The following is a 27,101-nucleotide window of genomic DNA, read 5'->3' on the forward strand; positions in this document are numbered from 1 at the left end:
TCACAGGCTTTTCACAATTTTCACTGACATCACCGGTTACCCCCATGTCTCCTAATCATACCTTCTACTGCCATATAAACCACCCTTACATTCAAATCACCCATCACTAATACTCAATCCCTCCCAGTAAAATTGCTGACACATTGTCAGCTCGCTTCTCTTTCATATTTCTCTCATTTATATGAGCATTAGCAATAATAATCATCCATGTCTCATAATCCACAACATTCTAGGGTTCTCTTCCTTTCACTTTCACACAGTCCCACAACTCTTTTCAGTAGCAGTGTTCCCTTTGCTCTCATTCTCATACTAACCCCTGGCTGTAACCACAAGACATTCCTAAACCATTCTTCTCCCTATTTTTGTAACTTTGCTTCACTCAGAGATAGAACATTTTGGTTTGTTTCTTCTAACGTACTACCAATCTCTTCTTGGTTACCTCCACACTTATTTAGACACCCAAGCCTGAGTCTTTGAGGAGCATGAACACTCCTCACCTGGCCTCTTCATTTGTTCAAAAGTATATATATATATATATATATATATATATATATATATATACTTGATCGCCATTTCCCACGATAGCGAGGAAGCGCCAGGAACAAAGAAAGGCCACATCCCCTCACATCCTCCTCTAGCTGTCATGCTGTGTAATCTCTGAAACAACAGCTCCCTCTCCTTATCTAGGCCCCACAGACCTGTCCATGGTTTAACTCCAATGCTTCACATGCTCTGGTTCAATCCATTGACATGACTTCAGTATACCACATCACTCCAAATTCATTCTAACCCATGCATGCCCTTCACCCTCCTGCATGTTCAAGCCCTGGTCGCTCTAAATCTTTTTACTCAATCCTTCCATTTCCAATTTGGTGTCCCTATCCTCCTTGTTATCTCTACTGACACATACATCCTTTTTCTCAACCTTTCCTCACATGAGGGAACAGAGAAGGGGGCCAAGTGAGGATATTCCCTCCAAGGCTCAGTCCTCTGTTTTTAACGCGGGAAATGGCGAATATGTATGAAAAAAGTGTATATATATATATATATATATATATATATATATATATATATATATATATATATATATATATATATATACGTTCGTTATCCTCTCCCGCTGGAACCACAACAAACAGGAATGGCTCATGGGTTAACCCAGTAGCGAAACCCACGGAAGTATAGATATGTGCTGGAAATGAATGGAAATTGAATTGGTGAAAAGAGAATAAGTATAGAAGAATCTCTATCAGTGATATTGATACATCGATTTATCTATCACAGAAACTTATAGTATGGTGTTATAGCAGCCAATATGCCGGAGATCAAGGTTACCCCACTGGGTAAGTTTCCTTCCCGAGGTTTTGGTTCGAGTTGTAGCTTATTGGATGAAATAATCAGGAAGAGTTCCAGTTGAAGGGCATTGCCAAAATAACTGGGACATTAGTGAGTTTGTATAGCCACAGTAGTGGTGTCCACTTTCGGGGATAGTCAATGTAAAGTATCGCTCAAGCGGCACGGCGCTCATAACCTTAAGGGATAATAAGTGATTTTTTGTCTTGCAGTGGCAGTGTTATGCTCAGAAAAGTAAGTCAGGGTGATAGACGTTCAGTTGGCGCATTTCATTGTATTTGGTCATGTAATATAAGGCTGAACCACCTCTGGACAACGAGGGGGGGCAGCAGTAGTAGTAGTAACGGGGAGAGGGAATGTATAGGTGTTTTGTATGGTAGAATCTGATGAATGTTGGGTAAAACTTAAGAGGATAGACGAATATTTTCTAGATTATAAAATTTAACGAAATGAGTACCAATGGATTCCTTGTAATGCGTAACGTTGATATAAATAGTGGAATTTTAGGTGTTGCACCATTAACTCCATCAGTTGTGAGGTCTTGCGAAGTGGGCAGGGATGTGAAGTAGGAGGAAATTGTGGGATAAAAACACTAGAACAATTAATTTATGCATAGTAAAGATTGGATGATGATTTCTTAGGTTCTGTTGATTTATGCATAGCTCAGCAACTTTTCCATTACTTGACCACAGTTTCCCTCGTCTTTGTACCCTTCCAGTCTTTTGACGTACCATTTATGTTAGGGAGTATCTCTGGAAGTGATGCCACGTCCCACTTTCTCCAGAACTGATAATGCTGTATTTCCATGTTATCTTGTGACATATGTTTAGTTCTATTGCAAGTAGGTTTTTAGGATTGGTCCTACTGTAGTATATGTCAGGTCCATGACTAGGACCTAGATTAGGATGGGCTCCTTGTTAAACATTTACTTTGTGTCATTAGGTTAACTTTTATTTAAGGTTCTAGATTAGATACCTTATTAGCTTAGGTCAATGGTTAAGCCCTTAGGTTAGGATAGATCATTATGTTAGGTTGTAAGTTAGGCCTGCATTAAGCCCATAGGTTAGGTCCTAAGATAAAGTTGTAGATTATGTCTGATTAGGTTCCTAGGATAGGCCATAAGTTAGGTCCTTTACTTAGTCTTACATTAATGAGATTTGAAACTCCTTATAAAAGGTCCATAACTTAGTCTTATGTTAATGAAACTTCTTATAAAGCAAATTATTTTGTTTCATTTTTTAACAGATCTTGTGAACTATAGAAAGGTAAAGGCTGGTTAGGAGTCAGTCCAAAACATGCTTAAGAAGTGTTTTTTTTTTTTTATCAAACTTGACTCTTGCCAAAGTGTCCACAGCCTGTTACTGGAATGGGTATTAATAGTCAAAAGCTTGTTGAGTTAGATCACATCTTTCATGAAGCTGTACGTTTTGTTTTTATCATATTTTCTCTGTGTGTCACTTTCAACAGTGCCATTTCTTTTGTACATTAAAAACTCATCCTAATGTCATACCCCTCTTTTTCACCAACTTAACTAATCTACTACTTCCTCCTATTTCTCTGTTTATTCAGTAATATAAATATGGTCTTTGTTTTTATTGGTTCAGTGAGTTACATCTCCAAAGAGTACACATATTACAGCTAATAGGTATAGACAAATAGCTTGGTACAATATTGAAAACTTACAGGTGCAGGCCAGGATGTTGGGCGCAGTTGCATCCTGGTGACCATTGGTGGCAAGAACATCATGTTAGACTGTGGCATGCACATGGGGTAAGTTTTTATTGTGTGTTTAATCACTGTGGAAACTATTATTCAGTCATTCCATTTCCCAGGGTCAATACAATGCTTACAGACTTGCAGCCCTCTTACACATACTCTCAATTCCTGACCCGTGTGTTAGAGTAATTGAACATTCTGTACCGTACTACTTGATGGAATCCTTAGTTTTCAAGCTGCTTGAAGTTGTTTGTAGGTGAGACTTACATGTTCCTTTTTTTTATGTATTTTTTTTTTTTTTTTTACTCTTTTCCACAAACCTTTAGGCATGATGCACATGAATTATAAAAATCACATGATTTAGGAATATTATGTAGCCACAAGGAAAATGAAACATGAAAATGTATGCTCTTTTATGATAATATGTATCTTCAGGGATACAAAAATGATGAACAAATGCAGGTTATATATATATATATATATCTTATCTTTTCCTGGCGCTGCCTCGTGCACATGAGGGGGGGAGGGGGATGTTATTCCGTGTGTGGCGGGTTGGCGATGGAGGTGAGTAGGGGCAGACAGTGTGAATTGTGTGCATGTGTGTGTATGTGTGTGTATATGTGTGTACGTTGGGATGTGTGGGTGTGTATGTTTGCGTGTGTGGACGTGTGTGTGTGTGGGGGTGGGTTGGGCCATTTCTTTCGTCTGTTTCCTTGCGCTACCTTGCAGGCGCGGGAGACAGCGGCAAAAATATATATATATATATATATATATATATATATATATATCTTATCCCTGGGGATAGGATAGGGGAGAAAGAATACTGCCCGCATATTCCCTGCTTGTCATAGAAGGTAACTAAAATGGATGGGAGTAGGGGGCTGGAAATCCTTCCCTCCTGTTTTACTTTTCCAAAAGAAGGAACAGAGAAGGGATTCAAGTGAGTATTTTTTCCTGTAAGGCTTATTCATGTGTGTTGATGCTATCTTGGGAGATGGCAAATTTATATGGGAAGTAAAAGATAATATTTTTTCATACATATTCCCCATTTCCCGCATTAGAGGTAGTGTTAAGAACAGGACAGCCTAAGAGGGAAAATCCTCACTTAGCCCCCTTCTTTGTTCTTTCTTTTGGAAAGTGAAATTAGAGGGGAGGATTTCCAGCCCCCTGCTCCCTCCCCTTTTAGTCACCTTCTACAACATGCAGGGAATATGTGGAAAGTATTATGTATTTGAAGAATGTGTGGGAAAAATACCTAGAAAAACATATAGATTTGCATGTGGCATTTATGGATCTGGAGAAGGCATATAATAGGGTTGATAGAAATGCTTTGTGTAAGGTCTTAAGAATATATGATGTGAGAGGTAAACTGCTGTAAGCATTGAGAAGTTTTTATCAAGGGTGTAAGGCATGTGCATGAGTAGGAAGAGAGGAGAGTGAATGGTTCTCAGTGAAGGTTGGTCCGCAGCAGGGATGTGTGATGTCACCTTGGTTGTTTAATTTGTTTATGGATGGGGCTGTGAGGAAGGTAAAAGCAAGAGCCTTGGAGAGGCAAGTATACAGTCTGTTGGGGATGAGAGGGCATGGGAAGTGAATCAGTTGTTTGCTAATGATACAGCACTGGTGGCTGATTCAAGTTAGACAGTACAGAAGTAGATGACTGAGTTTGGAAGAGTGTGTGAAAGAAGAAAGTTGAGAGAAGTTCAGCAGGGTTGAGGGACAAGTTAATTGGGATGTGACTTTAAATGCTGAAAAATTGGGAGACATGAAGTGTTTTAGATATCTGGGAGAGGGCTTGGCAGCAAATGAAACCATAGAAGTGGGGGTGGGGAAGGGGGGCAAAGCTTCTGGGAACAGTGAAGAATGTTTGGATGGAGTGAATGTTTTCTCAGAGGGCAAAAATAGGTGTGCTTGAAAGAAAAGTAGTTCCAACATTATATGGTTGTGAGGCTTGGGCTATAGATAGGGTTGTGTGGAGGAGGGTGGATGTGTTGGAAATGAAGTGTTTGAGGACAGTGTGGTGTGGGATGGTTTGATTGAGTAAATAATGAAAGAGTAAGAGAGATGTGTGGAAATGGTTTGATTGAGTAAATAATGAAAGAGTAAGAGAGATGTGTGGAAATAAAAAGTGTGTTTTTCCTACTTTTTTTTGTATATTTTTCTTGAAATGTTTGTGTTTAAAGTTCTTACAGGTATACTGATCATTTTTAAGGTACAATGATGACCGCCGGTTCCCAGACTTTACCTACATCACAGATGGTGCTCTAACTGAGCACCTAGATTGTGTGATCATTAGTCACTTCCATTTGGACCACTGTGGAGCACTGCCATATATGACAGAAATGATGGGTTATAATGGCCCCATATATATGACACAACCCACGAAAGCTTTATGTCCTGTCCTCTTGGTAAGTGAATGGAACACAGTGACTCATGTTTTCAAATGAGTTATGGTGTAAAAGCATTGTACTTTTTTCTTGCACTGCAAATGTATTATTTTTCTTTTTTGGAAATTTCCTTTAAACCCAAAACATTTCTAAAGTCTTATAGGATTTTGATGTACACCTATACCCTGACCTGCAGTGGGGTACATTTCTAGAAACCCTGTTGCAAGTCAAAGCATCTAAGTTGAGGAGTTGAGACTCATCATAAAAGGGATTTACATTCTTCATAATTTTTTCTGTATCTGCATTATAAGCCTTAAATGGCAGTATTCTCTTCGTGACTCATTCTCCTCTGTGGGGAAAAACTCTTTGTTACAGAATATGTATGTCTGTGTCTTTCTTTATTAAAGAAAATGCCCCAAATATTAATGTTTTCCTCTGTGTTGGTGGGAGGGTGTTGAGTGGTTGGGGAGAGTCTACACTGTCAGCACATTTGCTTTTTATGTGTCATTACTTTATATGATAATTGTTTTTTCAAGCATAATTTCACCCAAACATATTATGCACTTTATGCTTATTTTCTCAGAGTGACTTCACACTACACATTAATAGTCTTATTTGTGTTTTTTAAAAGAATTTCATTTTTGCACACATTTTTATTCCTTTCCACATTATTTACACAAACAAAAATTTATTTACATGAATGAATATAAATTAAATTTCTTTTCACCAAACACATCAGTAATAAAACCACAGGAACCATGTCCTTTCTTCTAACAGCAGTAGGGAGCATGTACATATGGCATCACACCCATATGAAAAGAATATTGTGAACAAGGTAGAAGAAAATCCAAAATTTTTCCATAAATTCACCAGGAGTCAGTGATAAGTTAAAGACCATCAGATTAGGGAGGAACAATATAGTTTCAGGAGTAGAGAATATGTGGGTCAGATGTTTGCTCTAAAGAATATTTTTAGAAACTTAGAAAGACAAGGCATTTCTATGTGGCATTTATGGATCCTGAAAAAGTATATTACACAGTTGATAGAGATTCTTTGTAAATGGTGTTGCAAATACAGTAAATGTCTCTAATCTGGCAGTCTGTACCTAGTTCAGAAACTTCCATGGTTCAGAAGAAAAAAAATTTTGCCTTGTTTGGCAAAAATTTTTATGGTTTGGAAAATTACTGCTCTGCCATCTAGTGCTGTGTTCGTTTTGGTACTTCATGGTCGGTTGCCATTGTACCCAGTGACTTGTATCTGTGCACCCCATTTGTCTGTTTCTACTAAATGCCTCTTGAAACAGCCTAACTTCACACTGCAACCATATCTTTGCATATCTCTGACATTCCTTGATGATTATTCCTCTCTTTATCAGATATTCCTGCACCTTATATTTGCACTTGCTCTTGATTTCCTTTCTTCACACTTTCTTCCTCTTTTGCATATGCTTTCATAATCATCCTACCTGCATTTGTAGTTTCCATGTACTCATACACTTGCAACACTTTAAATTCTGGCCACCAGGATTATTATTTCAGTAATATTTTGTTTGAATCAAGTAGAATACTCTTATCAACAGGAAGACATGAGAAAAGTTGCTGTTGAGAGAAAGGGGGAGACAAACTTCTTCACCTCTCCTATGATTAAAGACTGCATGAAAAAGGTCTTGACGGTGTCTTTACATGAAACAGTGCAGGTAAGGTTTCAATCTGGAGGGTGAGTAATTATAGATGATATAGTTTCTGAAAAAATTGTATACAGCAGTGTATGACGCTTTGATTGTTAATTTTTTTTTTGTCTAAGTATATCCCCTGTACCAAAGAAATTCTCATCAAGGTTAGGCCTTATGTGAAAAAATAGGGCTAAAGCGATAAAGCAGTAGAGAGAATATAAAAGTTCTTAAGGAAGTGAAAGACCCTACTTTCTGTAGACTAACTATTGTTTGCACACTATGAAAAAATTCCTTTACCTGTTAATAGATGTGGCAGGAAATAAGTCTATGTATAGCATCTCAGCTAACATAAAAGAAAAAAGAAGTGCAGCAGTAATTTAAGTCCTGGAATCTTTTTGAGGAGGATGGATCATGTACCACTGAAAATTTTCAAGGGTGATAGTGAAGAGATATTTACAGATTCTCTTCTATCCTTTCCCCAACAATTAAGTTAAACAAACCCATCATAAATGCATCATGCATGGATGCTTAAGGTGCTGTAATTGAGGGGTATCTCCATCTATGCAAAGTCCAGCAAATGCCTACCACAGACTAACATCTGTTAATATAGGTGATGATTACCATGAGGTTTGCATTTTGATAGTTGTCAGAAGTTTTTGCGTGTATGCGATTGACTAAATTGGAAGATGCCCTTAATTAGTATATGGAGATACCCTTGTATCTCAAACAACTATGATTATCACTGGAAAAAAGTCCTAGTATGTCATTTACCCTTATAACAAGAAAGGAAAGGTATGGCTGTAGCATGCACAGTTTATGCTTTATGTTAATTAGTGACTAATTAGGGCATTAATTATAGTTAATGATATGGCACATGCTGAAATGTTGATACTGGGAAAAGTTCTTTGTATGTCAGTGCTCCATTGGTGGTTGTAGAGATGAGACCAACTGTCTCGACAAGGATTCGAATCTACAGGGGCTTGACTTAGAGGAATTCTCTTTTGGTTTTGTTCTTCAGTCAGCAAAAGTCAACAAACCTCTGATAAGTGCATGTGTGCCAAATTTAAATGTTTGTACCATAACAAATATGGTTAATTGATCAGATTTTCCTTGTTTTCATTTCTTTTTTTATACATTAGTCCATTTCTAAACACAGAAAATGTTCTTGGAAGACCCTATAGTTGGCAAAACCGTTGTTGGAAAAGGACAGGCCCTGTAGGGAAAGTAATACTTGAGATGCATATCTTAAGTCCTACAATGAACACTTCAAGGTTAAAAATAAGGATGTTTTATTTCCTGGAAACCTGTTTAGATATTATTTCTTTAGTTGTGTCTTTGACCTTAAATAGAATATTTTTTTGTACAATATATCAACATATATAATATTACAACAAAGAATTTAGGTTTATCATCACCATAAGCAGAAGGGAGGGCAGAGGAGTGAGCAAGTGATGATATACTCTTCCATATAGTCCCTTACGATCAACACCAAAATTTCACTTTTGACCTCATTCACAGGATCAGCAGTTTACTTTTTGTGGAGTAAATTAATGTATTTTGTAATTCAAATGTAGGAGATTCCATATCAGTGAGAAAACAATGTTACTGAATACTTGCAAATGATTATTCTGGTAAGATATCACCTGCTGAGTTCAAGTGTGGTTTTTGAAACCATTTATGTTTGTCCTGGTCCGCATTACTTTAAATACTTTTCATGAACAGTGAGTAAGTGTTGGTCTGGAGGGGCATCCGATAGTGGTGACCAGGTGTAGTTTTGACAAAAACTACTTTCCCAAGGTTCTGAAACTCGTCTCCAGATATTGGAAGAGAGGATTTCCAGATATTATATCAGAAATATTTTTCTGGTTATCAGAGGATTGTGGTATCAGGTCAGGGTTGTGGAATGAAGAAGATTACATGTACATATACTGATATTTAGACTGATCAGAACCCAAATAATATTGTATTGTGTAATTAATTATAGTGCTCATAACATGCACTTTTCTGGATGTCAAGATCCCATCTCACAATCTTCATAGAGGATGACAGCATTGTTATATCTTACCTCTGGTATTATATCATAACAGTCTTTCAATTTATAAGAGAGTAGTAGGTATGATCTATACTGTTAAGGTTATTTAGACTTTATATATCAAATTTATGATTCTTTTTTAAAAAAACAGGTTGACAATGAGCTGGAGATCAAAGCCTATTATGCTGGCCATGTCCTTGGAGCTGCTATGTTCCACATCAGAGTAGGGTCACAAAGCCTTGTATATACGGTGAGCATCATTTTATCAAGGATTTATATGGTTAAAGAAAATGTAAGTATAGTAGGTCTAGGAATGGGGACTGCTATTTATTAAGGCATGATATGTTAGGCCCAGGATCTTGCTGGATAAGGTTATTAAGTTTCTATTTGCTGAGATATAGGTATAGCTGGTTAGTGTGCTTTTTATGACCTTAAGAAAAGAAATAATCTATATGACCCATGTTGTTTACCATTTCATAAACCACTCGAGCTTGCATCCTGGCCATCGGCGTGCCAGAACCAGGATCAACTGATTTTTTCTTAGGAATATCTTCCCAGTGGAATTAGATGGAAATTTTTCATGCTGTGACTTGGAAAGTTGTGAGGAGTAATGTATTTGTATATAATGCAAATGGTCTTCAGTAAAATTGATGGTATGATGGTAAATCATGGTATGCAATAGTCAGGGTTCTGTTAATAGTGTGAATTAGCCAAGCAGTATAGGACTTGATTTTGGCAAAGTGGAGGCATAATAGATAAAGACATAAATATGATTTGGATTGGAAATGCTCAATTAGAAGAACTGAAAATAGAATTGTGGTCAGAGGACCCTAAGGAGGCAGAAATTGTATACTCATTGGTCACAAAAATAAAAAGAGCTGGAGCATGTTGGAAAAGTGATTGCAATTAACAGAAACTATGTTAGGGTCTTGATCATGTGTTCCAGATCATTAAGAAGGGCGAAAGAAAAAAATCAGCTTTGCTGGGATTATCCCAGATGGAGCCAAACAAATCTTTGTGGTGTCATTGAAATCCCCTGCATAGAGAATTTCAGCATGTGGATTTGAAGAGAGCAGTACTTTGTGGCAGTTAATCAAATTGCCTAAGAGTTGTACATAACTAGCAGAAATGAGGAGACAATACATGAAATATATTATACAGCAAGGCTGTAGAGGATGGAGAAAATTTGAGCTTGATACCATCATAGGAAATTCAGGATCCATAAGGTGAACAGTAGGAGCTTTTGTTTTAGAGAAGGCACAAATGCTCGCTATCTTTGGAGTGGAAATAGTGGTGAATAAAGTTAGAGATCTGACAGTGTAAAGGGGAAGCAGCCTTGGATAGTTAGGTTTTGGAGAGAAGTACAGAGATGGTGTTTTACAATAGGGAAGCTAGATTTGAGATTGTAAATTTAGCTGAAATGAATATAAAAAGAGTCAGGTTTGGGAGCTGTGTCAGGAAGAATGGAGTAGGCCCCAGTTTGTGATATAATTAAAGGGGGTCTTGGAAACCAACCAGCCCACCTTGATTAGGGATTTTATTCCATATTGGCACTGTAGAATCTGGATGAAACTGTACTGTCATGATTTTTGTTTTATTTTGATAAAAAGGAAAAAAAATTAGAGGACAGTAAAGTCTTAAATAAGTTGTGTTGTCAAGTGCTGTGTTAGAGATATAGAAGATGTGAATTTTTAGGTTGGGTGTCAACATTCCATATATAAGCAAGGTAGAAAGAACACAAAACAGCACCCATGGCCAGGGGGCAGTATTTTATTTGTTAATGGCTTAGTATAGGCTTACTTTGTTGCAATTATTAGCATTTCTGATATCCAGGCAGAAGTACTTCCCTGGATGGTAGATGGTGGATGCAAGTCTTCTCCTGGTTCGTCCAATCTACTATTACTATGAATGTCATTTTACACGTAATTTACTGCCACAAGTTTAGTTTTGTGGGCATTGTAGGTTCTATTGGCTGGTCATAGATGGCAAAATCAAACTAAGAATGAGTCACTGGTGTTACCTGGAGGTCTCAGTAGACCACTATTGACTGTGGTACTTGGCTGTGTCTTTTCCAGGGACTCACAGAGTCTGTGGTGCCCACCCCTACCTGTAACACCTACTGCCATACCATTTCAGCACTCATGCCACTCTTACTTAGGATTGGCTGATACACTGAATAATACATAATTCAAAGTTAAAAATGCTTAACTCTTGATTTGTAAGAAAAAATATTTTGATAGTTTTATGCATGTAATCATTTAAATAGAAAAAAGTTATGAAATGAGTCTCTTACTTTGTATTTTTTTCTGAAAAGGTTCATAAGAAATATATTTTTTCTGAAATAAGAATGGTTATTTCTTGATTCTGTAGAATTTTTGTTTATATTTTTTATGATCCTTTTCAACCCCTCAAAAGACAAAATGCTATTTTTGCCCTTTGTATAGAGGCTGAAAAGATCAGTTTTGCACCAAAAAGGTGGTTCAGGTATAAATCACAGAGGAATGAGTTTGAAAATGAATTGTAGGGTGAGATAGATTTGACATATTAAGGGGATGGGTGTGGTAAGCTAGTATATATCAGCAAAGTGATTGGACAGAAAAGTAAATATGGAGAATTAACAAATTAAGGGAGTTCCTTGCTGATATGAATGTAAGCAAGGAGTATTTGGAGTTATGCAGTGATAAGAATGCATTGATTTTTCAGTTTACCTTACTGGATTGTTGGAAATATCATGTTGGATGTAGATTAATTGATAGGTAGTTTGTGAGGTAAATAATTTTTGGATAGGTCAGTGTAATTGGTACTTATTTTCCAGTTCTTTCTGTCCCATATTTATATGATGATAACTTTTACAAATATTTTAGGGTGACTACAACATGACTCCGGATCGTCACCTTGGTGCTGCATGGATTGACAAGTGTCGCCCTGATCTCCTAATTTCTGAATCCACATATGCCACAACAATCCGAGACTCAAAACGTTGCAGGTAATGAGAAATGTGATTATTTTACTATGCTGCTTACCATGTGATCCAGAAAAAACTGGATACAGACTTGAGTAATTTTTTAAGTTACCTACTGGTGCTTTCATTATCATTTCTGTTTGTAACTCACTCATTACCTTTGCTTTCTCATTTTGTTCATTTCACTTTTTTGTGTGTTTCCCTGCACTATTTCAGTTAAATCTTAGTTATGGACTGCTGAGTAAGATATATGTGTATAACACAAGGGCCCTGAAAAATTAAAGGAGGAATCTTGAAAGAATCAATTTCACTTGGTACCATTATGCCCTTTGCTGTTTCTTATATCTAGTTTCATATTCTCATGGTATTTGTTGAGTTGTATCTCCATTGCTTGGATTATCGTCACTATTATGGTTTTTGTAATATAAACTGGATGTCATTTTTTTCAGATATGATGGAAAAAGAAAACTGATAAGATCCCAGTCATGCATATAGATGGAGATTAAGCCCTCCCAACCGAATCTCAATAGCTTTGTGTATATGTAACTGACTTTTCTTTTGCAGAGAACGAGACTTCCTTAAGAAGGTTCATGACTGTGTGGATAGGGGCGGCAAAGTGCTCATACCAGTCTTTGCCCTCGGCCGTGTGCAGGAGCTGTGCATTCTTCTTGATACTTACTGGGATCGAATGAATCTCAAGGTCCCAATCTACTTCACCATGGGCCTGGCAGAAACAGTAAGCTTCATCTTGGTGTAATGTTTTTTTGGTGAAGAAAATGTTATGTGGTAGCTATGGACAGTCTTATTTAATCAACCATGGGCTTGGCAGACATATTGAGGATTATAATACAAACCTAATAAGAGTGATGTTTTATGATCATTGTGATACATATTAATGAATTATGCCTTTCTTGTGCCATGAGGTTCTGTTGTCTGCAAGCATGGCAGACATTTAGTGATTTCTTTGTGATAATTTGTTGAAATTACCTATTTATGTTATACAAGGAAGGAGTTTCCTACTTGAGGGGCCCCTTTCTGTCATGCAGTCTTTTAAATTTCTATATGCTGTTTATATGTGCCAAGTTTTCATTCAGTTTGTTCCATTCATCCACCATTATCACACTATAAAAGTACTTTTTCACGTTTCTTACTTAACTTCATGCTGTACGCAAAGTTAAGGCTTACAGCATTTCCCTTTAACTCAGCTGTCTTATTTCTGGTACATCTCTGTTGCTGTCCTCTGACCCTTCTCTGTTAGGGAGTTGGAAGGGACGGATGGAGGAAGCTTTGAGGTACTGAGACCTGAACATATAGGAAGGTGATAGGTGTGGAAGAGACAGAATGAGTGGGATTAATGTCATATAAGGTGGGTGACGCATTGTCATTGGGCTGATCAAGGGCAAACAAAGTGTTCAAGGTGAACCAAAGAAAAGTCTATAGGACTTGGCTATGATTGGTAGGCTTAGGTTTTGTTACATTATACAGTATACTAAAAATAGACAGTGGAGTGGATATGTGCAAATGATTTTATTGTTGATTTGTTCCTGTTTGTACCTCTCAAATACAGGAGAGGTAAATAAGTATAAAAAATATATATGCACATGTTTGTAAAGCTGTGGTTTTGGTGCTGAACACATGACGGTTAGAGAATGGATGTAAGTGGATGTGGCCTTGCTAATGCAGAAAACGGTGATGAAGTATATAAAAAAAAAAATGTATATAATTACCCATGTGCACAGTACTGGGAGGGAATTTTGCATTCTTAAGGTACATCTCTTGTATGCTTCTACTATCATTTAGCTTTATAAATGTTTTCATATTGTCAGAATGCACAGTTTCATCACAGCTTATTCTATTCATCCACTACTCTGATACTATGAATGCACTTCTTTACATATTTTCGTGTGAGTTTCATGACTATTTCTTTTAAGACCTCTGCTTGCTCAGTCCTTGAATCTTTCAAAGAGTTTTTGGCTGTCAGCATAATGAACTTGTTACGAACTCAAAGTCAGTGATCAGGTCATCATTTACTCCTATCTCTTCCATTGTGGGCACATTTACGGACTTAAATCTCAAATTCTGGTACCATATTTTTTGTCCTCGACTTGTTTCATTTTTTTTCAAGCCTAATGACCAAATTAGAAAAATGTATTCTTGTGTTGGCCTAATGTACATTGTGAGTGGTTTGATGAACATTTCCTTAGCCAAATACTGCCGACAGCTTGTGTGTGCGTATGTATCTATGTATGTATGCGAGACATTTGTTTAACAGTGCTGATACTTTGTTAAGATTGTTTGGTTTTTTCATTCAATCTTGCTCTTTTAGAATGAAGCAGGTGTCTTTCTACACAAAACATATTTTCGTTGGAATATGCTCACAGTACTTTTCAAATTTTTTTTTGTTTGTTTATTGTCACAGTATGGTGTATGAATTTGTACATTTACAAATATAATTACTAAAAGTTACTGCATTTTTATTAGCTTTATTTAATTTTTGTACTTTTTCCAGGCTAATAGATACTACCGAATGTTTATTACTTGGACAAACCAGAAAATTAGACAGACATTTGTACACCGCAATATGTTTGACTTCAAGCACATTAAACCATTTGACAAGTCTTACATGGATAATCCAGGAGCTATGGTAGTGTTTGCAACACCAGGCATGCTACATGCGGGGCTCTCCTTGGCAATATTTAAGAAGTGGGCCCCCAATCCCGGCAATATGGTAAGTTTTAATCTTGCTAAAGAGCAGAAAAATAGATTTACTGTAATAACTTCAATTTTGTACCATCATTCGTGTATCTGGTCTCGTGATATTTTTATTGCCCTGTATTTTACCAAGTGAAAGTCTGCATAAGATGATGTATGAACATATATGTTTATGAATGAGGTGGTAAGAAAGGTGAATATAAGGGTTGTGGAGCGAGAGGAAGATTCACAATATGCTAGGGGTCGGGGGTTAATCATTTAGTGTGTGAAAAGAGAAGGCTAAGGTAATGAGGTACAGCTAAATGAGACAGGATGGCTTGAATGGAAGTTTGGTAAGGGAAGACTTGAAGGAAATGAACTAATTTTGGTACCTGAAAGTAGGCATGGCATTGGAAGGAACTGTGGGGGCCGAAATGAAATGTTGGGTGGGAGAATTGACTACGGTTCTGGGTGCATCATGAAGCATGTTGAAAGAGAGGTCATTGTCAGCTGGGGCAAAGATGTATATGTTTGTTCGTGTAGTAGTTCCAGTGGTGTTGTGTGGACAAGTCTTGGACCTTTAACACAAAAGAAAGGAAGTTTAGATATGTTAGTAATGAAATGGCTGAGGACAGTATGTGTGTGAGAAAGGTTCATCATGTAAGGAGTGAGTGTAAGAGAAAGTGTGGTCGTAAGTGTACTCAGATTGAGAGAGCTAACAAGGGTGTGCTGGAATGCTTCAGAAACATGGAGAGGATGAGCAGAAAAAACAAACAGAGAGGATCAACATATTGGACGTAGAGGGAACAAAGATGAGGGGGGGGGAGATCAAGAAGTAGATGTAATGATGGAGTGAAGGAGGCTTTATTGTATCAGGGCTTGAGCATACAGGAGGGCAAGAAGCATGCACAAAATGAAATGAGTTGGATTGATTTAGTATATAGTGGGTGACATGCTGTCAGTTGGCTAAACAAGGGCATATGAGTTGGGTAGGAAAAAGCCATGGAACAGTCTTTGGGGCTTGGATGTGGATGGTATGGTATGGTTTTAGTGCATTATACATGACAACTATAGAATGGATGTGTGTAAATGAGGCCATTGTTTGTATGTTCCTGACAAACATCTCAAAGGTAGGAGGTGGTTATGTAAAAAAAAAAAAAATGGTGACATATATACTAAAGAGTAATGCGGTATGAAGAATGTACCTGTTTAGTAAGTTGCTACGTTTCCAGGACATTATTAATGAAAGCATCATCTTAATGTTCTGGAAAGACATTACAAATAAATGTTTTTGGATGGTCATCAAGTATCCATAGCAAGGTGAAGGAACTTATGGAAAAATACATTTTTTGATAATGAACAAATAAAAAAGATTAAGTTGATAAAAAATTTTGATGTCTTCTGTATTCTTGTTACAGGTGATCATGCCAGGATACTGTGTCCAGGGTACGGTTGGTCACAAGATCCTTAACGGTGCTAAGAAGGTGGATTTTGAGAACAGAACGAGTGTGGAGGTCAACTTAACTGTTGAAGTGAGCAAAAAATTTTGCACTTATGAGATCATTAACTAATCATGGTTTTGATTGCATCAAAAATTTTTGATTGGTAACATTAAGTATAACTAGAGTAATAGTTTTTTAGTAGGTTCACTTTCCTTAAACATCTGTCACTGGTCGTGATGATAATCTTATGTTAAAGGAGGGTTAAGGAAGAAATGTGCAAAGGAAAATTCTAAATCATGTACTTTTGATATGTGACTAAATTTTTTAAAAAGTTCTCCCTACCCGAAAGGAATGAAGGTATTGGCTGTGGATGGGGGCTCTGGCTTTGGTTCATTGTACATGAAAACCAGTGTGGATTTGAGCAAATGGGGCCATTCTTTGTCTTTTCCTGGTGCTACCTTGCTAACATGGGAAATGGCAAAAAAGCATGAAAACAAGAAAGAAAAGAGAAGCATGGATATACAATGCCCTACATGTAGCTGAATTTTTATGGGTTTTATTTCTTTTGAATTGTGGTATTCAGTGGAAGGGGTATATGTTACAGTACTGTTATGTTAGTAATTATAAGTATACATCCAGACTTTAGATATTTGTCATTAATTGATCTCGTGTTGAATTACCTTGACATGTTGGGAATCAAGGAGAAGTACTTCTATTAGAATGGAAATCTATGTTCACTTAAGCATACTCATTTTGAAAGTGGAGAGTGAGTGCAAGTAAACTGAATGACTGTATGTACTTGGCCCATCTCATGTAAATGCAAAGTTTAAGTGAAAGTGAAAAAGTATTCCAGAAATACAGCTACACAATCTTTGGGGCCAAGCAGTGTGGGATTTAGGATTTATACATACTTGAAAAATGTAGGCCACAGTTTGGTCATATCATGATTATAAAAAAGTGTTTTATGTACTTCATGTAAGCTTTAGATGAAAAGATTACTGTTGCTTCACACTTCAGCATCCTATACTTACAGATCCCCATTACCCCATCAAACATGGGACTGAAGAAATACATACACACCAGAATGATTCTACAAGCATTAAATAATTGCCCTGCCAACTAATTCTTAAACTTTACCTTACCCATCTGAAATCACACTCTCCAAGCACGTATGATTTACCCTTTCTTATTCGCACTCTGGATATCACCTTTCTCCAGCACTACAGACACCAGTTCAGCATATCACAAGATCCCTTATGCCCAAGGTGCAACTTTCACACTGAAGACACATTAGGTAGATATTAGTAGGAACCTCTGGAAACATTGCCTTCGAGTTGCCCTCTGCCAATGGCCTATTATGGAGACTGACCTTGGCCACCTCCTTGAGGAAGTTTCCAGAGGGAACAGGCATCAGAGATATAGATAGACAGACACTGTACTTACCCTACAAACAGATTTAGGGTATAAATTTAGAGATTCTTTTTTATTCCCCTTTATTGCTCCCCTTCAAAATGAATGTCCACAATGATAAGGTGAAAGATAAGGGAATATCTGTTTTTCCAACAGTATATGTCATTCAGTGCTCATGCAGATGCCAAGGGGATCATGCAATTGATTCGACATTGTGAGCCAAAGAATGTTATGCTAGTACATGGTGAAAATGCTAAGATGGATTTTCTGAGGCAGAAGATCATGCAGGTAAGCAAGCACATATCCCATTGTTATTTCTCCTTCATGTCGTTCTCTTGATTGCTATCTCTTTGTTCTCTACCATTGTTGACTTACCTTTTATTCAGATCTCCTCTTTATTACTGGTAAACAATACATGAAACTGATTTATTTATGTCTTATTATGACTGAAAGGCACTGTTGCTCAGATTTTTTGTTCATACTCCATGTAGCAACTTATGCAACCTCTGCAAATTACCATTCATTGATAATTAGCTCTTTTCCTACTATAAACAAAGACCTCTGATTTAACCTGAGGATGGTTAGCTCTTTTGTTTGAGCTGAGAAAGTGGGCAAGTGTTTTTGAAATCTGTATTTATGGAATGCTGCTTATGGTGAGTATATATTTTTTTCAATTCATAGTTCTTGTATACTTAGCAACTCAGATTCTTTATGTTGAAGTATTAAATCTCGATGGCAACATTTAACTTTCATCTCAAGTCAGTCACTATTTGACTTCAGGTCTGCACTCTGACTAATATAGCAGTAGCAAATGAGCTTCGTGTTGAATAATTTCAAGAGGGGCAAAGTTTATGATTGGACTTTTGGTGCAGTCAATATTGGATACATCAGCCTAGCTTAAGTTGACTACCTTATTGATTTAATCATTTGAATGCCCAAAATGTATGGTATGTCCACCTGGGCAACTACCCAGAATTTATGAGCAAGCACCTAGCTTTCCTATTACAAGTTCAAGACAGAGTTCTAAATAAGGGTAAGGGGATGGACACCTATGGGTGCCAAATGTCTTCAAAGGCTTGTATCTGTTCAGCCTATTAAGTCACCCTACAGACTTGAGAGACAGAGAAAGTACGCAGTTCTGCTGATGTTGCAAACCACCCTGAATGTCACCATTTTACATGATCAACCCACCTCACACCACATATTTTTCTCATGCTTCATTTCCAACACGTCCATTTTCTTCCATTCTTTGCATTAAGGGCCCAAGACTCTCTGGGCCTACAATACCTTGAATCCCCATCTTTTCTGTTACATTATCAAAAAAATTTGACTTCCTAACATAAAGCATTGCCCTCCTCATATCCACACTCTAAAATCCTCAGTGCAGGGGATTTCAGTGTCCACCACAAGGATTGGTAAGGCTTAACCTGCGGGAAACCTGGTAGGGCGAAGGCCCTTTCTTTTTCCACCCTTATTAATCCAGAGCCCTTTCTTTATCCACCCTTATTAATCCAGAGCCCTTTCTTTTTTCACTCTTATTAATCCAGATTAAAAAATTAACACCCTGTATGAGTTTGAGTGTTATGACAACTTTTCCAACACATTTGATATATTTTTCTGTGAACCTACCACTATTTATACACCATCTCTTCTCCCATAGAGATCTGTGACTACAATCTTATTTCTGCTACCTCAAATCACAAAACGTTATTTCAGTCTCATCAGATGGCTTCCTTAGGTGCTGTAAGAGATGGCCATTTTCATAAATTTATTGTTATTTTTTTCATATAAAAAAAAATTTGGTTTAATTTGTTGTGTATATAGAACAAAGATGAATGATAAAGAAAGTGAAGAACAAAAGAGAAACAGTTAAGGAAAACAGACAAATAACAGTGTTTATGGGATGAGGTGTAGCATGTCTTAGAAAGCACAAATTAGAATGCCAGATTGTCTTGTAGTATACGTGGCAAAAAGAGAAAACCTAAACACGAGAGAGGACATTCATTCATTTCATCCATGCAAGTGTTCCTTTGAGTTACATACCATGGGATATACTTTAAAAATTTTCTTCTGTGCATAAAACTTATTCACCTTGCTTCATTGATTTGTATGATACAGAGAGGCTTGAGAGAAAATCATTGTGATTATTTCTGTAGGGTACACTCTTTTATGAGAAAGCTGTAACATTAGTTTTCTTTTATTTAGTTTAAAATCTTTGCTGAGTGATAACAAATGTCTGGGAATTAATTTGATGTTGGTTATGTTCATTTTCTTATCCTACAGGAATTTAACATTAACTGCTACAAGCCTGGTAATGGAGAAACATCATTGATACCTGTCTCGTGTAACCTGGACGTGGAAGTCTCTCTCCCTCTTCTGAAACACACTATGTCTTCTGTTCCTCCTTCAAACCTCACAGCATCAACTTCTTCCAAGGGGAGTAGCACTGAAGAAAGTCAGCATAAGAAGCAGAAAGTTCTACATGGAGTTCTTATCATGAAAAATAATGTGAGTCCTGTGATTTGTAGATCATAAGCAAACTTAAAATTTTTCTTTTATCATTTTGTTCAAAACACCCATAGGAGTTCTAAATGAAGGTAAGATTTGAGGTCAGAGCATTTTCTAAAAGGGAAATCAAGTATGAAGAAGCATTAAAAATCATAATAAAAGGTACTTTAGTAGAGGCACCTCAGTAGGATCTCGTACCTAAAGAGTCTGCACTTATCCCTGTCATTACATTCCTCCCCCGCATACTCCATTTCACACATTCTTCCCCATTTCTCTCCCTCCTGTATTCTTCCAGTCTGTTTCCCCAAGTCAGAGGTGGCTTTCCTCTCACAGCAATGCCTTTCATTGTATTATCATGCACTCTCCTTGTAAACTCCCTGTCTTGCATTCCTTCCACATGCCCAAACACCCTCAAAGCATTATGTTTCACCCACTCTGCCACTCCAGAATTTATTCCTTCTGTATTTCCTGCCCCACCAAATGTCACATACATCCCTTGTTACTTTCTTCATTCCATCTAGCCATACAACAAGCTCCTCTCAAATAACTAATTTCCACAACATGGATTCTTAATTAATTATATATTTGTAATGTTGTTTCCTGACACCTTTTCATATTTTTTGTTTGAAAATTGACAAATATCTCCTTAGAAATTTAACTATTTTTCACAATTTCATTCTGATCTTGAGTTTTCCTGGAATGCATCTCTAACATAAAGTTGGGGATATCTGTGTACATTGTAGGACCTTGTATCTCTATGAAAATCTAAATTCACGTAGTCTATATCTTTATTATTAAGTACACTGTTATAGCTTTTTCATTTTTGAGTGTGCATGTCACAGGACAGATTAGTTAGCCTTTGGCTAAATATATCTTTGGGTGAAAGTATATATAACTTTTTCTTTGAAGATACAAAAATGTTTAACCAATTAAGCTGTTCATGTTTATTTTTGATACTACTACTGGTTAAAGTTGTTACTTTGCATTTGCATATACCTGCAGGGTGTCAGAATAGTTGGTGTAAATGAGGCATGGGGTGAGTTAGGAGTGGCTTCCCATCAGCTGAGGTTCACGGAAAGGATTGAAGTGGATGAACTTGGCCCAGTTCCAGCCCTTACTTCCTCTTTACACACACTCCTGTCTCAGTAAGTATTTTAATTTTGTCTTTGCCTTTTTTTTTAGGTAGTTATAATTAAAATTTTGTACAATGTACATGAAAGCTAGAGATTGGATGAATGCAATTGAGGCCACTGTTTCTTTGTTCCTGATGCTACCTTGCTAAAGTGTGTATGGCTGTTAAAAAACAGAATGTTTATATTTAGTAATACATTATTGGACTGCTATCTTTCCAAACCTTCGCTGTAATATACTATAGATTAAAGTAAGAAAGATGTTCTCTGCACAACTGACATTTCAAAAAGACTTTTAACTACCATTACAAGTTTTTTATAAAAACCAAAAGTTTTCAACATTTCTGTAAATATTTTTATTTTTTAATACATATTCGCCATTTCCCGCATTAACGAGGTATCATTAAGAGCAGAGGACTGAGCCTAAGAGGGAAAATCCTCACTTTTCCCCCCTTCTTTTGGAAAAGTAAAAACTGAAGGGGAGGATTTCCAGCCCCCGCTCTCTCCCCTTTTAGTCACCTTTTATTTATGAAATATGATAGATATTATTTGTAGAATATTGGTTGGCATTTATTACCAAAGGATACACTACTATGTGAGAATGAAAACCTTTGCCAAAAGGCAGAATTCTTTCCCCATTATTTTCTCTTTATCAGTTATGGTTCCTTTATTTGCTCACATTTGTAACGCATGTCCAAATAAAAGTTTGTCTCAATATCACTTTCACTGGACAAACATAATGATTTCATTGTTACCTGATTTTACTCTCTCCTTTTCTGTCGAGTTTCTTCCCCATGTAATGTTATGGTTAGTGAACATTTTCATCTATATAATATTCTCTGGTTACATTTTTTGTAAGCAATCACATAGGTAATGTTGAGAATTCCTTGGGTCTGTGACTACATGTCATCTTCTCAAGTAGGTGAATTTCTTATAAAGGAATCTGTTGCTGTCACTTGCAATGTACCAAAACCAGAGCCTACCATCCGCCTACCATATTCCTTGGTTTAGCCTATTGATAGTCCATCTCCTCACTCCCCTTCCCACTTAATTCTGCCCAGTGGACACCTTTCTCCGTCCTACATGTTCAGGCCCAGATACCCCAGAGCAACCTTCACTTCAGTCTTCCATCACCTTGCTCTTCTGTCTATCCCTTTGCTTCCTCCACATGTCACATAGACCCTCTTAGTCTTTCTTTCCTTATGCCCAGACCATTTAAGCAACACTGAAAAATGGTTTTTATAAATAGTCCTATTTCTGTAGTGTGCCATGTTTTGTTACCAAGCTGGACCTTTTTTCATACATATTTTCCCATTGTCACTTCCCCTTTTGACATTTAAGGAATGAGGCAGAGGATGATAGTCAAGCCTTTTTGTGGTTTGGGCTGGTATACCGGATTAGCTGACCTGATGCTTGCATGTTCATGAAAATTTTAATCTCTTTCTGTTCACATTTCATTTGAATGATATATTCCTTTGGTGTGTCCAATGGAGATACTACTGCTTCCGCTTTGCTAACAGGTACCTTGGTTCAGTGGAGGAATACCTTTGTATAACTAAATTTTTTCATTCATTTTTTCCATGACATGCTTCAAGTATTTTTGTGTATTTCAGATGCTTATCAGTAAACAATCAATGTTTCAACTTGAGTTTGTACCCATAAGTCATGAATTTGCATCAATTCGGAATTTATGGATTGGCTTGGGTGTTTATATTTAAATGACAGGAAAAGGTAATCTTCACTGCAGGTATCTGAAATCATGGCATACTGACTTTTTGCAGCTGTATAGTGTACTAAAGTTTTAACATTTCCCTTCAGCAGTGTCATAAATACCTTTCCAGTGCGACTATATCAGTAAGAATGTTAATGTATTGCAGAAAATTGGGAGGGTCACAAGTACAAGCAGTTAATGAATACCAGCTCTCGGTGGCTGATTCTGTTTTTATCAACATTAACGATGATGAACCTGGCAAGACAATCCTTCTTTCATGGACACATCAGGTTAGTTTATGTTGAAAATCAACTCCACCAGTTTTCAGTTTTTTGGTGTTCCTTGATCTGCTTTAGCAATGACGTATCATGATTATCACTGATAACTCATGCTAAATTGGAATGGAAAATGATGTAGTTACAGTTCACCTACATCCATTGTAGGTATACAGCTTGGGATAACTGGAATGGCAGTATGTTGGAGATGCATTCCTGAAAAATGGAACTTGGCTGAGAATCAGTATTGTGGAACCCATTTTACAAAATGATTTTTTTTTGGGGGGGGGGGTGTCATGTTCCTAAGGTAGACGAAGTAGCCTATTTTCTCACAAAATTTCAAGAAACATGTATTACAGTACTAATGCATCTAAGTATTTAAACAAAACGTAAATCATATAATGTATTTAAGTACCATGTTTTCCATCGTATAAGATGCACTCCTTATCTAGCTAGGAATATCTTAGAAAAAATAGAGCCAAACCATCAGCATAGGCAGTGTGATTGTTGGAGAATATTTTTTGGGGAAAGTGCATCAATTATAAGATGAGAAATATGGGATAATATACGCCGTTATCTTCGAGCACTTCATATAAAGAAATTGACAATTTGTAGTAACTGGCATTTATTCTAACTTTACATGAATACACATCAATTCTAACAGTCCGTCACAGCATTGTGCCCTTATGGGAGAAGCATGCAGTAATCATATTCATAATAAATAAACCCAATTTAAGTGCAAGACTTAAGAATACTGGACATTCCAGCATCTCGGTTAAGACCATTATTATCTCTCATGCATGACATATGTTAGAGGCAAATTCATGAATAATGCACCTAATGACACAGAGTCTCCATTCAGATTGATATTGTATAACACTGTATCTGCCCTTTTGTAATTGCAATTTTGTATTTTGCTTATATCTTCATTTTTAAAAGTGAACATATTTCTTAGATTTTTAAGGTGCCAGTTTAGTTCAAGCGTCATGAATTTGGTATGAAAGTGTTTTGTGAAACTTTGGCATAACATTATCTCAAAGTAAAAGCTGCATGTTGTATAAAACTATTCTAGATGTTCTTTTCATTGTCATGTGATGTTCATGTTAATATTTTTTTTCTTTTAGGATGAAGCCCTTGGAAGCAAGTTGTTAGACATCATCAAAACCACATATCAGAAGTGACTACCACATAGAAAAATCAGGGGAATCTAGTGAGAATATGACTAACACCAATAGTAAATGCAATATACTTATGTTAATGATGAACTTTGCCAATCATTCATGAAATATATGCATAAACAAACCAAAGGATGTTGACTGACTTTTTATGATCATGTATACTGAAAATAAACATCTTTTTTTTACAAATTTTGTATTCTTTCCTCTATGTAGAAAAGCTGTGATGAATTACAGTGAAACTCTAGATTAAGAAACATTTTACAGAAAAAAGGCCAAATGTAGCTTTCCAAATTGATAGTTTTTTTTAGCTCAACTTTAAGGAATAGAGCCCCTATGTAGTCATCCCAACATCAGCGTTGGTGTCACATCATGGTTAATGTTGATAGTTGCTGTGTTCCTCTTTCTATGCTTATCATGTTATTTTATTCAAAATAGTCATCAAGCAAATGTACATGAAGGATCAGATACAGTTTTATACTGGTTTTGACAAGAATGCACAGTTTTTGCAAAATCACTTTTGAGAAAGCAGCTAATGCTCTTACCTAAATGTTCCTACCCACCACTATTATCTTATGCTCCAACCCTTTTGCCAAAAGACAGGGCTAGCGCATAATGCTCACTGCAGGAAAATCTAGAGTTACAAAGATTGAGCTGTTTAAGTGTTGTCAAGTGTTATGTATGACAACGAGAGACTGTATGTTTGTGGACAATAAAAAACAGTCAAAGTTTGGGCAAGGAAGAAACAAAAAGGCAGCTACCTGGGTCACAGGAGTGTAACTTAACCACTCAAGTGCTGGCTCACTATGCAGCCATCACTAACCCTCCTGATACTCATGCTAGTAGTACTGGTAACATACCAACTACTACCTATGTATTTTTTGTGTACATGTTTGCTAATTCCTGCATTGGCAAGGGCAAAGAAATGGCCTCATTTAATAATACATCCGCTCCCTAACTGTCATGTATAATACACTGAAACCAGGAGCCCTAATCCAAAATCAGGACCAACTGACCTTTCTGTGGTTTTCCGACTGTTTTACATGCCTTGGTTCAGCCCACTGATGAACACGTCATCCCCTGTAAACCAGAGTGCTCTAGTTTTTGTACACATCACACCCTCCTGCATTTTCAGGCCCTGAAACTTCAAAGCATCTTTCACTCAATCCTTCTGCCTCCTCACTGGTGTACCCTTTTTCCTTGTTCTTTCCACTTCTGACACGTATACCATCTTATTCATTTGTTCTTACCCATCCTTTGCACATACTCAAGCCATTTCAGCACACCCACTTCAGCTCTTTCACATATACTCCTTTTACTACCCTGTCATTTTTTATTCAATCAACCCTCACATCATGTATTGTCCTCAGATATTTCATATACAACATGTTCAACTATCCTATATATTAATGAGTAAGGTTACATGCTTCGCATCCATACATCACCGATGTGACTACAGTACCATCAGGCATACCCATCTTTTCTTCAAATATGGTGACCTCTCCTTCCACACACTCCTCAATGTGCCCAAGGGCTTTGCCCCCACACTCACTGTAAGGTCACTTCGCCTCCCATGGTTCCACTCACTGTCATATTCATTCCCAGGCATCTAAAACACTCCAATTCCTGCAAGTTCTCTCCATTTGAACTCACACTTCATGTAACCTGTCTCTTTTTGCTGCTGAATCTAATAACCTCGCTTATAACACCAGCTTATGCATTTTCTTACTTGAAACTGCCTTCAGCAAACAACAATAACTCAACTCTCAGAACCCTCAACCCCAGTAGCTCTGCTCCTCTCTACTAGATCACTGCAATCACCTCCCTCACCACTCCAACCATAAACATAAAACAGTAATGGTGCCACTATACACCTCTGCTGCAGACCCATCTTCACAATTAACCACACAACTATCTTTCTAACTACTCATATATATGCCTTATTGTCTTCATAAAAAGTCCATACTGCTTCTAATAGATTTCCTCCTACACCTCATACTGGTATCACCTTCCACAAGGCATTTCTATTGACCCTATCAGTATGCTTTCTCGAGATTCGTAAATTCCACATACATTTTTTTAGGTATTTCGGACATATTCTTCAAAGCAAACACATGATTTATACATTCTCAACCACTTCTGAAACTACAGTGTACTTCCCCACTCTAATGTTCTGTGAATGCCACCATCCTCTTCATCATAACATTTCCATGTGAATTAATAGGTACACTCAAAAAACTAATACCTCTAATTTTTGCCCTTGCTGTATGCAATGGTACTATTTCTAACACATCCACCCTCCTCCGTACAACCCTATCTACATAGCCTATGCCTCACAACCATAAAATATTGCTGGAACAACTATTCCTTCAAAAATATCCATTTTTGCTCTCCAAGATAATGTTCTTTCCTTCCACACATTCTTCATCACTCCCAAAACCTTTGCCCCCTCCCCCACCCTGTGACTCACTTCCGCTTCCATGGTTCCATTCACTGCTAAGTCCACTCCCAGATATCTAAAACACTTCAATTCCTCCAATTTTTCTCCAATCAAAATTACAACCCAATTATATCGTCCCTTGACTCTACTGAACCTAACAACCTTGCTCTTATTCACATTTACTCTCAACTTTCTCC

The 27,101-nt window shown here is 37.1% G+C and overlaps 1 protein-coding gene and 1 long non-coding RNA gene across 3 annotated transcripts in view; one reads left to right on the plus strand and one right to left on the minus strand.

Annotated features, from left to right (window-relative positions):
• Positions 1-1,113: 1,113 nt before the first annotated feature.
• On the plus strand, positions 1,114-24,656 carry IntS11 (integrator complex subunit 11). Its single transcript, XM_071663722.1, has 14 exons — positions 1,114-1,343; positions 3,039-3,123; positions 5,282-5,477; positions 7,036-7,152; positions 9,312-9,410; positions 12,025-12,146; positions 12,687-12,858; positions 14,632-14,850; positions 16,232-16,345; positions 17,822-17,953; positions 19,949-20,173; positions 21,176-21,318; positions 23,181-23,304; positions 24,414-24,656. Exons 1-14 carry the CDS (start codon positions 1,316-1,318, stop codon positions 24,468-24,470), a joined length of 1,833 nt encoding a protein of 610 aa, XP_071519823.1. The 5' UTR covers positions 1,114-1,315; the 3' UTR covers positions 24,471-24,656.
• LOC139749608 (uncharacterized) overlaps positions 23,299-27,101 on the minus strand; it is a 192,302-nt gene continuing 188,499 nt past the window's right edge. For both annotated transcript variants that reach the window (XR_011712998.1, XR_011712997.1), the window contains exon 5: positions 23,299-23,505. This is a non-coding gene — a long non-coding RNA (uncharacterized lncRNA). The remainder of the gene's footprint in view (positions 23,506-27,101) is intronic.

The sequence above is a fragment of the Panulirus ornatus genome, chromosome 7 (assembly GCF_036320965.1).
Source record: "Panulirus ornatus isolate Po-2019 chromosome 7, ASM3632096v1, whole genome shotgun sequence".
NCBI lineage: Eukaryota > Metazoa > Arthropoda > Malacostraca > Decapoda > Palinuridae > Panulirus > Panulirus ornatus.